We start from the raw sequence: 13,453 nt of genomic DNA on the forward strand, positions 1-13,453 counted from the left end.
CAAATTTTCTTGCGATCTTTAGGAAAGACTTTAGGAATCTTTAAGAAAGCTTGGAATAACGTGAATTGTTCCGTCATGAATTTGTTTGCATGTGCAGCTTCGGTATGTCTCGTAGAAAAACACAAGCATCATTCGAGAAAGTTTCTGAGTTCGACCGAGGCAGAATCGTTGCATAGAGATTGCGCATTATCCTTCCTGGAAATCGGTCATCGTGTCGGAGATAGCCAAGCTACCAGTCATGCAAATATAATGCAAGAGTGGATGCAAGAGAAAACAACTGACGGACAGACGTACCACTCCATGAGAAGACACACATATTGTGAGCATGACACTGATGAAGCGCATTGTGACATCCGCAAAAATATCATAGCGAATGTAGTCTGAAACACTACAATCGGTGTCTATGCGAACAATTCGATGTTTTTTACAACGGTAGGCGTCCATTGCTTTTCTTACTTTTAAATCGCACACGTTTGCGTTTGCACTGGTGCACTGAACGGCGGAGATGGACATCCGAATAGCATGACATGTTGTTTTCGGATGAATCACGCTTCTGCCTGCCGTACCACAATTGTAGGATTAGAGTTTGGAAACACCGTGAAGAGAAGTTGCTCGACTGTGTTATGTATCATCATACTGGTCCCCTCCCCCCCATAGGAGAAATAAGAGAAGGCTCCTTAAGCTTAATACATAAAGTGAATAATATAATTTAAAGACGCTAGAACTTGAAAGGAAAACGAATAAAGGCATTGTACAGTACGGAAATAGAATGCATGATATTATACGGGTGGCCAAGCTGGTTAACAGAAACAAAGAGACAGAAACAAAAACTCACACAAATACAAAGGGTAGCGCTTCTTTGTATAACAAAGGCCTACTCAACAGCCCCGACATCGGCACTTCAGATTTTAGCAGGACTTAAAAGCGAACCTAGAAATGTAACTCTGCAGCGTATTCCACTTCAAAGATAATTTGAACACAGGGGAAGAAGTAATATGGCACCACTCAGTAGAGGAATGCTTTCGGCATTACATAATCACCCAGCGATTCAGGATAAAATAAATGGGAAAAAGACCTCCCAGAAAATAGAGACTAGGAGACCTACACAGATGACTCAAAGATGCACGATAAAGTAGGAGCGTCATTCGAGGTCTTCAAATACAACATCGAAATACATAAAGGTCAATTCCAACTTAATAACGCGGCAACAGTGTTTCAAGTTGAAGTACAAGCACTCAAACAGGCCTTGCTATGGTTAGGGCAGACAATGAGGGAGCCACTCAGAATATTCACAGGTAGCTTTAAGTACGCTTCAAAATCTAAATAGTGCAAAGACAGGAAACAAAAATATTTACAGTCTAAGGGAGATAATCATAACACTTCAGAAATCTCGCCCCTCCACATCAAATGGATAAAAGCCCACGTGAGCAATTTACGAAATCAGAGGGGAGATGAAGAGGCCAAAAAGGCAACACAAAGAACTTTAACTGACTTAGAAGTTCCCTTTTTCGAAGCGACAAAATCGAGAGCACGGCAAGAACCATTAAAGCTAAGGCAACACCGATGGGACACAGATACCATTGGACGTAGCACTTACGCCTTTTACCCCAGAGTTTCGACAGCGCGACTAAGAGCGGATCACATGTTCAAGTGCTGACGAATCACGAGAAGTTTTCGATTTACTTAGTGAGATTCCAGAAAAAAAAGTAAAGTAAGTGGGACTTTAGCAAACATATTTCATTACATCAACACGTGTCCATTCATAGCGGCTCAGGACTTGATTTCTAAGTTATCGCCTCCATCTCGCAGTACCTCCAAGGAATGCGACAGCTTATGAATTTTATTCTAAATCCAGCCAACAACAAAATAACAGAGATGTAATCATTTCTTTACCATCAATTATTGTAAATGGGTACTCTTTGCATGGCCACAACTGTAAATATTGTAAATATTCTCTACTTACTGTTAACTATTTTCGATCTATTCTTTGTATTTTGTAATTTCAGTAAATAAGATTAAAGGATCAGAGAGATAAAAAAAACCCCGATTTGTTGTAACTTTATTAGTTCTGACAAATATCCCAGTCAGATGGATCGTAGTATAGTTTTTGTGTAAGCAAAGAGAGATTCCGCCCAGTGGGCCCTCTCATACATCGTCAACTGAAAGGCTTTATACGGAATTAATAATATACCCCATATTAGTCTCCTCCCGGCCTAATAAGGAGTGAGAACCAAAGGTTGAAAAACCGGATGATTTGGTGCATAGTATCCATGTGATTAGATGTTTCCCACCTACTCTCCTCACGCCAAACACGAATTAAGAAACGCCAAGTGCCAAGCGTGAATTCAAACTCACACTAGCCAAGGCGACCAGTCATCTCAAATCTGGGCTCACCTGCCAAAGAAAGTGACTGCCTTAGGTTCTCACAGTTCCTTCAAGTAGCAGAAGTGGCATAAAAATCTTGACTGATTGATACCTGTGTTATGGTGTGGGATGGCATTGGATTCCATTTTCGTACCCCCTAGAACGTGTTATCAGTACACTTACCAGCCAAAGTTATTTCTCCGAGGTTTTGCAAACTGTTCTCATTCCGTACCTCCAGGGCTTCCCTGGAGGCACATTTCAACAGGACACGTGACTACGACTAAAACCGATGCGCGATCGTGAATAAAATTAATTATTTTTTATTTCATTGGACGTCTGGTTCATGGAGAAAGGACGATAGAGCTTCTTTCGTCAAGAGACGTGCAGCACCAAACGGTAGAAGGCAGACTTCGTTCCGACTTCCCCTTCTAGTTTTAGCTGTGCTAAGAGGAATGGCTCTCATGCCTAGAGTGGCCCTACCAGGAGAAACTCCTGACGTATTTCTCCCATTCCACCCATTGTCACCTCCTCGCCATGTTGTGGCATCTAGTAGGACTTGAGGGGCTTGCTTTTCCTTTTGGGGGTAATCGGACTCATCAGACTACTTTGAAGGTGTTAGTAAGTGGACACTTGAAGTGCTTTAAATCTAACCGGGGAAATAAGATCTACCCCATCTGTAGGAAATGTAATACTGACCATTTCAACCCTGAACATCTCACCTGTTTTGGACCTGTAAAAGAGGATCTACTGAAAAGACCTACTTTCGTTCTGGAACTTGGACTCATGTACGTGGTCTAGGCTAAGTTAATGGTTAACCAGTTAGGATAAGTAACAACAAAATGTTTTCATTTTTATGCGTCATTTCATTTATTCAAACCCAAGAATAAAAAAGAAAAATAATCATTTTTATTGATTGAGGTTAATCTTCATTTGAAAATTTAAATCATTTAAATTTGCCTGAATTAATTACGCAAACATTTAGTGAACAACATTAATTTACCTATATAATATATATTAATATACATGAATTAGCTTATAACATTAAAGCAGATCATTAACTTAATGTTATGCTAATTAATTAACTACACTATACAGCTTCTACAAATAATTCAGGCGTAACTAATCATGTTATGCACTGTTTATGAGTAGGGCTACACATCTTTTTTACATTGTTTCATTCAAAAATACTTACATGATACACATGTTTTAGGATAAGAAAATTAAGAAAATTCCGATAAATTTTTAAACCATCAAAATAACAGAATAACGTGTCAGTTAATCTAAAATATAAAAATAAAACGAAAAAATACATTTCCGAACAATACTTACATCTTGAAGTAATTCCGAAATAATTTCAAGAGGTGAATTATAAATGCAATCGTCTTGTAAAGGTGTGGTAAGAGTCATGTCCACCAGTCCCTAAAGAAAAAATCATAAATAATATTAAGACAACATGAGGAAAGTTAAACCTATAATCAATCAATAACAAGTTAAGAAAAGCATCCCTCGCCTGAGGCATTGACACCCTAATATCGAGAGCAAAGACGCCAATGCCAGCGAAATGCAGAGAAAAACAGCAAAATGCGGAACTTACGGAACGCTTACTGTGTGTTGTTTTTCAAAACGGATCAAGCGGAACGCGCTGAGTGGTTTTAAAATAAAAGGAAACCTTTATAAACATATTTGAGATATATGAAAAGTACAGTTGTTGTGTTGTATAACTGTGAATAAAAACGTTTAAAAAGTACAAGTTTATTTCATGTTTAATGCCAAATAACGGATGAACAGAACCCACAACCATCGATCACGACACCTCCCATATCCAACTATAGTTTATTATTTTGTATAGCTTAAGTTTATAACAGTTACTTTAATTTTAAAACCCTTTCCTATCAATTCTTCTTTCCACTTACAACTCCCTACCACAATGAGGTTTTAGAATCGCACTGAATGCAAATGAAGTAAAGAATTATTTAAGGAAGGTTCAACTAATTTCGGTTGAGAGCGCTAGGAGTCCTTAGTGGCCCGTGTTTGCCTTCAGGCTAAATCACTCTTGAAGCTATTACGCTCGGCCGTATTATACGTGCCTAATGATATTCGCCGACTAGTCTAATTTAAGGGCCAACTACGTTAAATAACTGTATCTAGCTTCGGCTAAGTCTCGTTTGGTGAATTTTAATTTAGCACTTATTTCCTGAGTTAACGGCCAAGTAAAGACTTTCCTGTATAAGTTCAAGAATGGGCCGACGGTTATTCTTACTTCAATGAATAAAAGGGTAATTTAATCCTTCTTGAGCCTACGTCTTAGTTGTTCTGAACTCGGCGATAAGTCACTGCATTGTGCACTAGGTTCCTCGAAGTTTTATCATAGACAAAGGGCGAGGAACCCTACATTTGGTGGCCTAAAACTTCAACGGACTATGGCGTTAGGAAGTGGAAAATTTGCACTGAATCCTCCGACCTTTCAAATCCCTCAGGCACCAGTAAACCCGATGGAATGGTTCGGTTTCATAGTAGAAACCACGTGGGTAGCAATGAAGCCAACTACGACGTTCGACGGCAAACGTTCGGTTATTACCTTTCTGTAGCAGTTAGTTTACGTTACATCCCGTTGATGAACTTAAAAAAAATCACAATTGCAAGTGCTAACTTAAAATACCAAAACCTTAGTTGGTTCAAGGGTGTCGGGAAGTTCCTGCTAGGGGATCCAGGCTCCGAAGCATACAACTAGGAAAACTTCAAAACGGCACTACTAAAGACGTTTCTGGTAGTCAGAGCAAAATTGGAGTCAAAACTCTTTAATAAATACCATACGAATGTGGAAGAACTGACTACCGTACCACGTCAACACTAGCCCTACAACAACTAGCAGGAATTCCTCCCCTAGATTTGATAGTAGAAAGGGAGGTAGCTATCGTAAGGGTTACCAGGCTGGGTCAAACTTCAACACTCTGGGGTCATAGTTATCACCACTCGGACTACGAGGAGCAAAACAACTGCAATAACTTTCATCCAGCAGCTTTTAATCTCTCCGACGGTATCAGTATAAACGACCAACCAATTCAGAGGTAGAGTAATAACCTTTTCACAGATGGCTCCAAAACAGAGAACGGCACGGGCAGCGCCTTCTGTAGACTAGAAAATGGAGTTGTAACATTCGAGTGGAAAAGGAAATTAGGCTGGAACAACTCGGTATACCAAGCAGAGCTTCTAGCTATCAGTGCTGCAATTAGATATGCGAACACATGTCAACAGGAGAAATTCTCCATACTCAGTGATTCGGCATCAAGTCTGACGGCTATCGCAAGTCAGAACAGCCGGAGTCCATTGGTATACAGAATTCAGAAACAGCTTCTGACAATGCCTATTTCGCAAAGACCCACTTTAAAATGAGTTCTCGCTCACACAGGAATTCAAGGCAATGAAGCCGCTGACCAACTGGCCAAGCAGGCAGCCAACTACACGGATATATTAGAAAGACCAACTAAACTTCCTTGGTCCCATATTAAGCGAATAACTTTGACAAGTCTGCTACAAAATTGGCAAAGTAGATGGACAGAGGCAGAGGTAGGACGAAGGACATTTCGCTTACTGCCAAAAGTTAACATGGAAATAAAGACCCACCGTGCTAGCCTAACACAGTTCTTGACAGGTTATGGACTGAACAGATTCAGACTTAGGGATACTCCTTTCTGCTAATGCGGAGAGGAAGGCGACACGGACCATTATTACTTCCATTGTGTACATACAAGAACCTGGCACTTGAAGAAACCAACGGACTGTGCCTGGGCAATGTGGACGACTATCACACTCAAAAACAGAATAGCCCTTGATAAAATAGAGAAAAATCTCAAGACACTGCCTAAGCAGAAACAACCGTGGATAATATTATAATGTTTCAAATGTTCAGAACTTAAAGCAGATAACCAGAATAACGCTTAGAGCCTTGCAGTTATCAATATGTAAAAACTGTTATTAGTATATAATATTCAACATTGTTACTCTGGAGTCTTCCCCGCCATGATGGTATATAATTCCGTTTGGTTCATGTCCGTGGTCGGAAGCCATCATAGCGGTGCACTCACTCACTCACTCATTTTATGTTGCGATAAATTCAAATGCTCAATCGACTGTACGGAAAGAGGCCGGATAGTGAACTGATCGAAGTTACTTTGCGACGTCTGCTTGATCCAATACAAGACTTTCTTGAGGAGAGACAGCAACAGACACTCGAAAGTCTGTTTCAACTCGCCGTAAAGTTCCAAAGCCGGCGAGCTTCGAAAACGTGCGTACGGCAAGTTTTGGCAAGGGCCAATACTCAAGATTTTCGTCTCAACAAAGACTTCAAAGTAGGTAGTATCCGTACCGGTAATCCGAGAAGACCGAAAAAGACGGTAGCAAAAAGACGGGTGAAACGAAATCATTTGGTCATCGCCAAAAGAAGTCACAGAAACAAGGGGATGATAAACAAAATTTAAACTAATTAGGGTTTTCGAGAAAAGAGTCCGGTCACACCCTGTGAAGGAAAAGGCCCTCGGAGATTAAGTTAAATACCGTAGTTAATTTGGCCTTGCCTGAAATTCACATAATGTTAAATAACGTGCCTACCATGGGTTTACTCGACACTGGCGCGCAGTGCAGCTTTTTGACGCAGGATTTTTTAAAAAGCATTTTCAACGGTTTAGACTGTTTAAAACCGCAGGGCAGAAAGTAACTGCCGCCCAAGGAAAACAGTGCGTGTGAAATGGAAAAATAGGGCTGCACGTGCAGATTAAAAACACTATCTTATAATTAAAGATCTATCAAGGTCAGTAATTTTGGGAGTCGACGTTTTACGCGCAGCGACAGCGAACTTAAATTTTAAGATTTCTACTTTACAGGTACAAATGGGCGCTGTAGAAGAAGGGGGAGTACCTCCAGAAGTAGAGCTGGATCACCTCCAGGAAGAGGATAAGAAGAAAACTGAAGCCTGGTAAGAAATTTTAATAAACTTTTTGACTAGAAACTTGGAATATATCAAGTAGTTAATCATGACATCAGTGTAGGAGATGTCCCCCTGATGAGATCAAAATCGCGACGAATATACGTATTCGTTGAATCGCGTTGAATGCAAATGGGTTAGAAGAAGTATTTAAGGAAGGTTCAACTAACTTCGGTAGACAGTGCTAGGAGTCCTTTGTGGCGTGTGTTTGCCTTCTAGCTAAGTCACTCTTGAAGCTGTTACGCTTGGCCGTATTAAAACGTGCCTACTGATATTCGCCAGCTAGTATAATTTAAGGACTAACTACGTTAGACTAGCTTCGGCTAAGTCTCGTTTAGTTAATTTTAGTTTAGTTCTTATTTAATATTCTGAGTTAAAACCCCAAAAAGGGCCGACTATATTATTCGAATGAATAAAAGGTTACTTTAACCCTTCTCGAATCTACGTCTTAGTTGCTCTGAACTCAGCGATAAGTCGCTACATAGTTCACTATGTTTCTTGACTTCCATCATGGATAAAGGCAGGGAAACCTATAACTTTAAAATAGGCGCTTCAAGGTGGTAATAACTCTTTCTTCTTTTATGATTATGATATGCGTCGTCATCACCGCGTAGAAGTAATAGAGGGATTTTTTAACAAATTAGTAGATTCCACCCGCAAGTGGCGGAGTTTTATCTGTAGCGCAAGTACTGCCTTCTCTTAAATTTAAAGAATTAAATAAAAAGAGACCTTCTTAAGACTAAGGCGGATAATTTTATTATTTCCAAACTTGAAAATAATAAAATTATCCGCCTTCCAGAATTGACTATCGCTAAATTTTTTGGTGATTCTAGCAATTGGCAGGAATTTTGGAGTCAATTCGAAGCAGCTATCCATAACAATGACTCATTACCGAAAGTAAATAAATTCAGTTACTTAAATCATTACTAGGTGGGGTAGCTTATAATGCCGTTTCTGGACTCTCGCTTACAAATGAGAACTACGATTCTCATTTGGCTATGAAATTGTTAACTAGCAGGTTTGAGAGAAAAGATTTGGTAATAAATGCTCACATAAATAAACTGTTAAATCTTTCCCCTATTAGAAATGTAAGGGATATAGAAAATCTTAGGAATTTATATGATCAGTGTCAAACTTAAATTAGATTCTTAAAGTCAATGAACGTGGTATCAGAAACTTACGGTAGTTTACTTTGCCCAATATTCTTAAAATTAGTTCCATCAGAGATAACATTAGAATACAGTCGCAGTAGAAACAGTGACCAAACATGGAACGTTAACGAATTAATGGGATTTATTTGTAAAGAAATAGAAAGCCGCGAAAGAGCTACGCAGTTAAATGAGAGTAGAGAGAAAAAAAAAACACCGAGCGGAAATGATTCATAACTGGAGGCATAAATCAAACGATCGTCTCCACTCCGCTCACGATAATGTAAACAACAAGCGCAGTAAACAGTTTGAAAAAAGTTCGCCTAAAACGTATGAATATGTTGCTCCAGTCGCTAGCAGTAAATGCATATATTGTGACGAACTACACGATTCGGAGCGCTGCGAAATTAAAACCGTGGAGGAGAAAAGAAATATTTTAAAATCTCAAGCCCGAAGTTTTTTGTGTCTAAAATCTCAGCATAAAATTAAGCAGTGTAAGGAAAGAAAAATGTGCGAAATATGTAATAAAAAACACAATAGGTCTATTTGTTTCCAACTCGAAACCAAATCCGAGAAAAACAAGGTCGTGTCGACAATTCCATCCAGTAAAGGAGATGTTCAGATTAGTCAATTAAAAAGCGAAACTTTTCGCAGTGCTACAAACGTGTACTGTGATGATACGTCCATTTTCTGAGAAGGATAATTTAGAACCAGTTCGTATTCTATTGGACAATGGGTCGATGAGAAGTTTTATAATTCGGGACATTTCAGAGAAGTGTAAATTACCTGTTATTCGAAAGGAAACTTTGTCCGTATTTGCCTTTGGGGTTAACCAGGCAACAGAACAAACTTACAATGTTGTTAAAGTCAAACTCGAAAACAGAAGTAAACCATCCCTAAATATAGAAATTGAAGCTTTAGAAACTAAAATATGTGCAACTAATTTAGCTTTCCCTGATATCCCAGTTTCCAAAATTAACAAAGAGTTAATAGGATTACAATTAACTGATTCTTGTGAATTCAGTGACAAAAATATTGCTGTTTTGATCGGAGCAGATTACTATCATGAAGTGATAACTGGTAGACTTAAACGTTTTAAAAATAAACTTATAGCTTCCGAAAAAATATTTGGATGGTGCCTTCAAGGCCGGACTGATTCTAGCGGTAAATTGTTAAACATGGACATTATTGTTGACGACAAATTGGTCTCAACACAGTTAAAGCAGTTTTGGGAATTAGAAACATTGGGGATTGAACAAGGGAAGGAAATTAGTAAAATAGATAATGACATTTTAGAGAATTTTAACAGAACTATCAAACTTAAAGAAACGCGATATGAGGTTAAACTCCCTTGGAATGAAAATTCGTCTGAATTAAAAACGAATTACGTTAATGCAGAAGTTCGCTTTAACAAACTGGTTAAAAGGTTGAGAAATGATCCAATGCTTCATCAGCAGTATCACTCGGTTATAGAACAACATTTAAAAATGGGTATAGCTGAGGAAATTGTTCCAAGTTCTGAAGAAACAGGAAGAATTTATTACATGCCTCACCAGCCAGTTATTCGACCTGACAAACCCGTGAGAGTTGTATTTGATGCATCCAGCCATTAGAAAAATGAATACTCTTTAAACGATTGTCTCTATTCCGGTCCTAATTTAAATCCACCATTGTTAGAGAAGATATTAATATTATTTCGTACACATAGCACAGCATTTACTGCCGACATTGAACAAGCCTTTCTTCAGATTTCTCTGTCACCTGAAGATAGGGATGCTGTACGATTTTTGTGGGCAAATAACCTTACAGATAAGGATGGGAAACCTAACACGAAAATACTTAGGATGACTCGCGTTTTGTTTGGAGCTACATCCAGCCCATTTTTGCTTGCCGCTACTATCAAACATCACATAAATACCTTTAAAGAAACAAATCAGAAAGCAGTTAAACTATTGAACGAATGTTTATACGTAGACGATTTAATAGGTGGGGATGAAGACGAAAATGAAGCTAAACTCATATATGAAGATATTAGATATATATTGAAGGCTGCTGGTTTCAACATGCGAAAGTGGAAAACAAATTGCGAAAATCTGCAGGACGTTTTTGACGAATACGTAAATGGTGAAATCCAGAAAGTTCTGGAACAGAAGGTATTGGGATATAAATGGAATTACAAGGAAGACTTTCTGAAGATAGAATCACAAAGTCTAACTAATCAAGCTCAAGGGGAAACAAATCTAATGACAAAAAGAGAAGTTCTTAAAACCATTGGAAAGCTTTACGATCCCATTGGATTTATAAGTCCATTCACTATTAGGGCAAAAATACTAATGCAGGAAATTTGGCAATTTGGGGTAGATTGGGATGATCCGTTACCATTGGACTTTGAAAACAGAATGAAAAAATGGATTAATGAACTGTCAGCGATTCAGAATGTAAACATTCCGCGACATTATTTCCGAAAGACTAACAAGTCTGAATTGAGAGATATTCAAATGCATTGCTTTACCGACGCAAGTCAGAAGGCATATGGAGCTGTGATATATCTGCGATACGTCACGACGGACAGTGAAATAGGAGGTAGTTTTGTCATTTCCAAATCCAGAGTAGCTCCACTGAAGAAGCTGTCCCTTCCTAGATTAGAGCTGATGGGGGCGCTCATCGAAGCAAGATTAGCCTCGAATGTGAAAGAACAGTTAGAGAAGACTCCAGATGAATGTATATTTTTGGTCAGAATCTTCTGTTACGTTACATTTTATAAAGGACGATGTAGGCGATCTAAATAAATGGAAGCCATTCATCCAGCATCGAGTAATAGAAATACGAGAGAAAACATCCCCTGAGTCCTGAAATTATTGTCCTGGAGATGAAAATCCGGCTGATATGCTGACCAGAGGAACAAAGACAAATTCCACGAAAGGAATAGCGTTGTCTGAACTACGAAATAGTGACATGTGGTGGCATGGACCTAAGTGGCAATTACAGAGCATAGATTCGTGGCTTAAATTTGCAGAATTAGTAAGAGATTTCAAGGATCATGAAGAGCTTGAACTTCGAAGGGGAGCTGTAGTGAACTCAACAGTCACAGGTGAAAATTCCATTGAGAACGAATTCATTAAAAGGTATTCGTCATTCAGCAAATTGATTAGAACTACTGCGTGGTGTTTAAGGTTTGCGAACAACTGTAGAACCAATCCACCATTAAGAAAAGAAAGTTTTTTGAGTGCTTCTGAACTACAGAATGCAACAAAGGTGCTAGTCAAATGTGTACAGCTTTCTGAATTTCAACCCGAAATTAAGTGCCTGCAGTCGAAACGATCAGTTCCAAGTAATAGTAAGGTTTTATCCTTAAATGTATTTCTGGATGAAGATGAACTTTTACGAGTTGGTGGGAGACTACGTTACTCCAATCTTTCAGAAGACCACAAACATCAACTTCTTTTACCCAAAAGACATCATTTCACTGAGTTACTCATAGATTATTATCACAAAAAATCTCTTCATTCGGGCGTTCAAACAACACTTTCTCTTATTAAACAATTATACTGGATACCTTCCGGACAAGATAGAGTTAGACGTCTTATAAGTAAATGCATGACGTGCTTTCGAACAAGGAACCAAACCATAAACCAAATGATGAGAGACTTACCTAGAGATAGAGTTGTAATAACTAGACCATTCGAAAAAATAGGACTGGACTTTGCAGGTCCAGTTATCACCAAGCCTAATTTGAAAAGATCTAGAGTTACGTTTAAATCATACATCGCGATATTTATTTACTTTAGTACAAAGGCTATTCATCTAGAAGTAGTATCGTATTTGTCTACTGAAGCATTTCTAGCATGCCTTAGAAGGTTTATTGCCAGACGATCTAAACCATCCATTATTTGGAGTGATAACGCTACGAACTTCAGGGGAACGAAGAATGTTCTTGATAAACTCTTTAGAATTTGTAGATCGGATCCCATTCAACGCTTTAGTTCCGAAGAAAGTATAACATGGAGATTTATTCCTCCTTCTTCCCCGCATTTTGGCGGGTTATGGGAGGCTAATATAAAATCAATGAAGAGAATTTTGACAAAGAGCTGTATACATTAATTACATAAATAGAACCTGCTTGAACTCTCGACCTCTATCACCTATTTCGGCTGATCCAACAGATCTTCAGCCTTTGACTCCAGATCATTTCCTAATAGGAGCTCCACTTTTGTCGATACCAGAACCGAATGATTCTGTAGATTCTTTGACCTTGTCTTCTAGATAGACTTTAATTCAAAAACTTAGAGCTAATTTCTGGAACCGTTGGAGCGTGGAATATCTTAATCATTTGCAGAACCGCTCAAAATGGAATCAATTGAGATCCAATCTCAAGGCAGGACAACTAGTCTTGTTAAAGGATAAAAACAAGACACCCATGAAGTGGACACTAGCTCGCATCGAGGAGACCTTTCCTGGTCCAGATGGACTAGTACGAGTCGTAGACGTCAGAACTTTAGATGGAATCTTTCGTCGAGCCGTCTCTAATATCAGCCCACTCCCATTTCCAAATGATGTTGGACAATTGTCCAACGGGGGCCGGGATGTTCCGGTTTGACTAGAAACTTTCACTCTGCCGATGTTCCGGTTTAGAAACAAACTTTTCTCTTCCTCAGAATGGCAACAGTGAGAACTTGACTTTCGATTTGTCATGACGCAGCTAGAACGCTGCTCCTGAGATGTAACATTAGATTCGATTCTAGATTCTAGATTAGATTAATTTTAGTATTTTAATAAATCTTTTAAAACTAGATTGAGTATTTGATCATAGAATCATAACTGAACCATCGCTTGCAGAAATTTAGATGTGGCATTTAGATACGTCGTTAGATAGATGCGTAGGCAGCGACATTCGCGATTCGATTAGTGTACATTAGTGCGTACATAAATAGCAGGCAAGAAAAGGAAAGTCAAGAAAATG

The 13,453-nt window shown here is 38.7% G+C and overlaps 1 protein-coding gene across 1 annotated transcript in view; it reads right to left on the reverse strand.

Annotated features, from left to right (window-relative positions):
- The window catches only part of LOC118193980 (C-Maf-inducing protein-like), a 475,282-nt gene that overhangs the window by 120,254 nt on the left and 341,575 nt on the right, over positions 1–13,453 (reverse strand). The window contains exon 5 of the mRNA XM_085826581.1: positions 3,694–3,783. Coding sequence (XP_085682707.1) covers positions 3,694–3,783 — 90 coding nt within the window. The remainder of the gene's footprint in view (positions 1–3,693; positions 3,784–13,453) is intronic.

This window comes from Stegodyphus dumicola, chromosome 1, assembly GCF_044657685.1.
Source record: "Stegodyphus dumicola isolate Sdum_Otavi_A_Nest chromosome 1, ASM4465768v1".
Taxonomy (NCBI): domain Eukaryota; kingdom Metazoa; phylum Arthropoda; class Arachnida; order Araneae; family Eresidae; genus Stegodyphus; species Stegodyphus dumicola.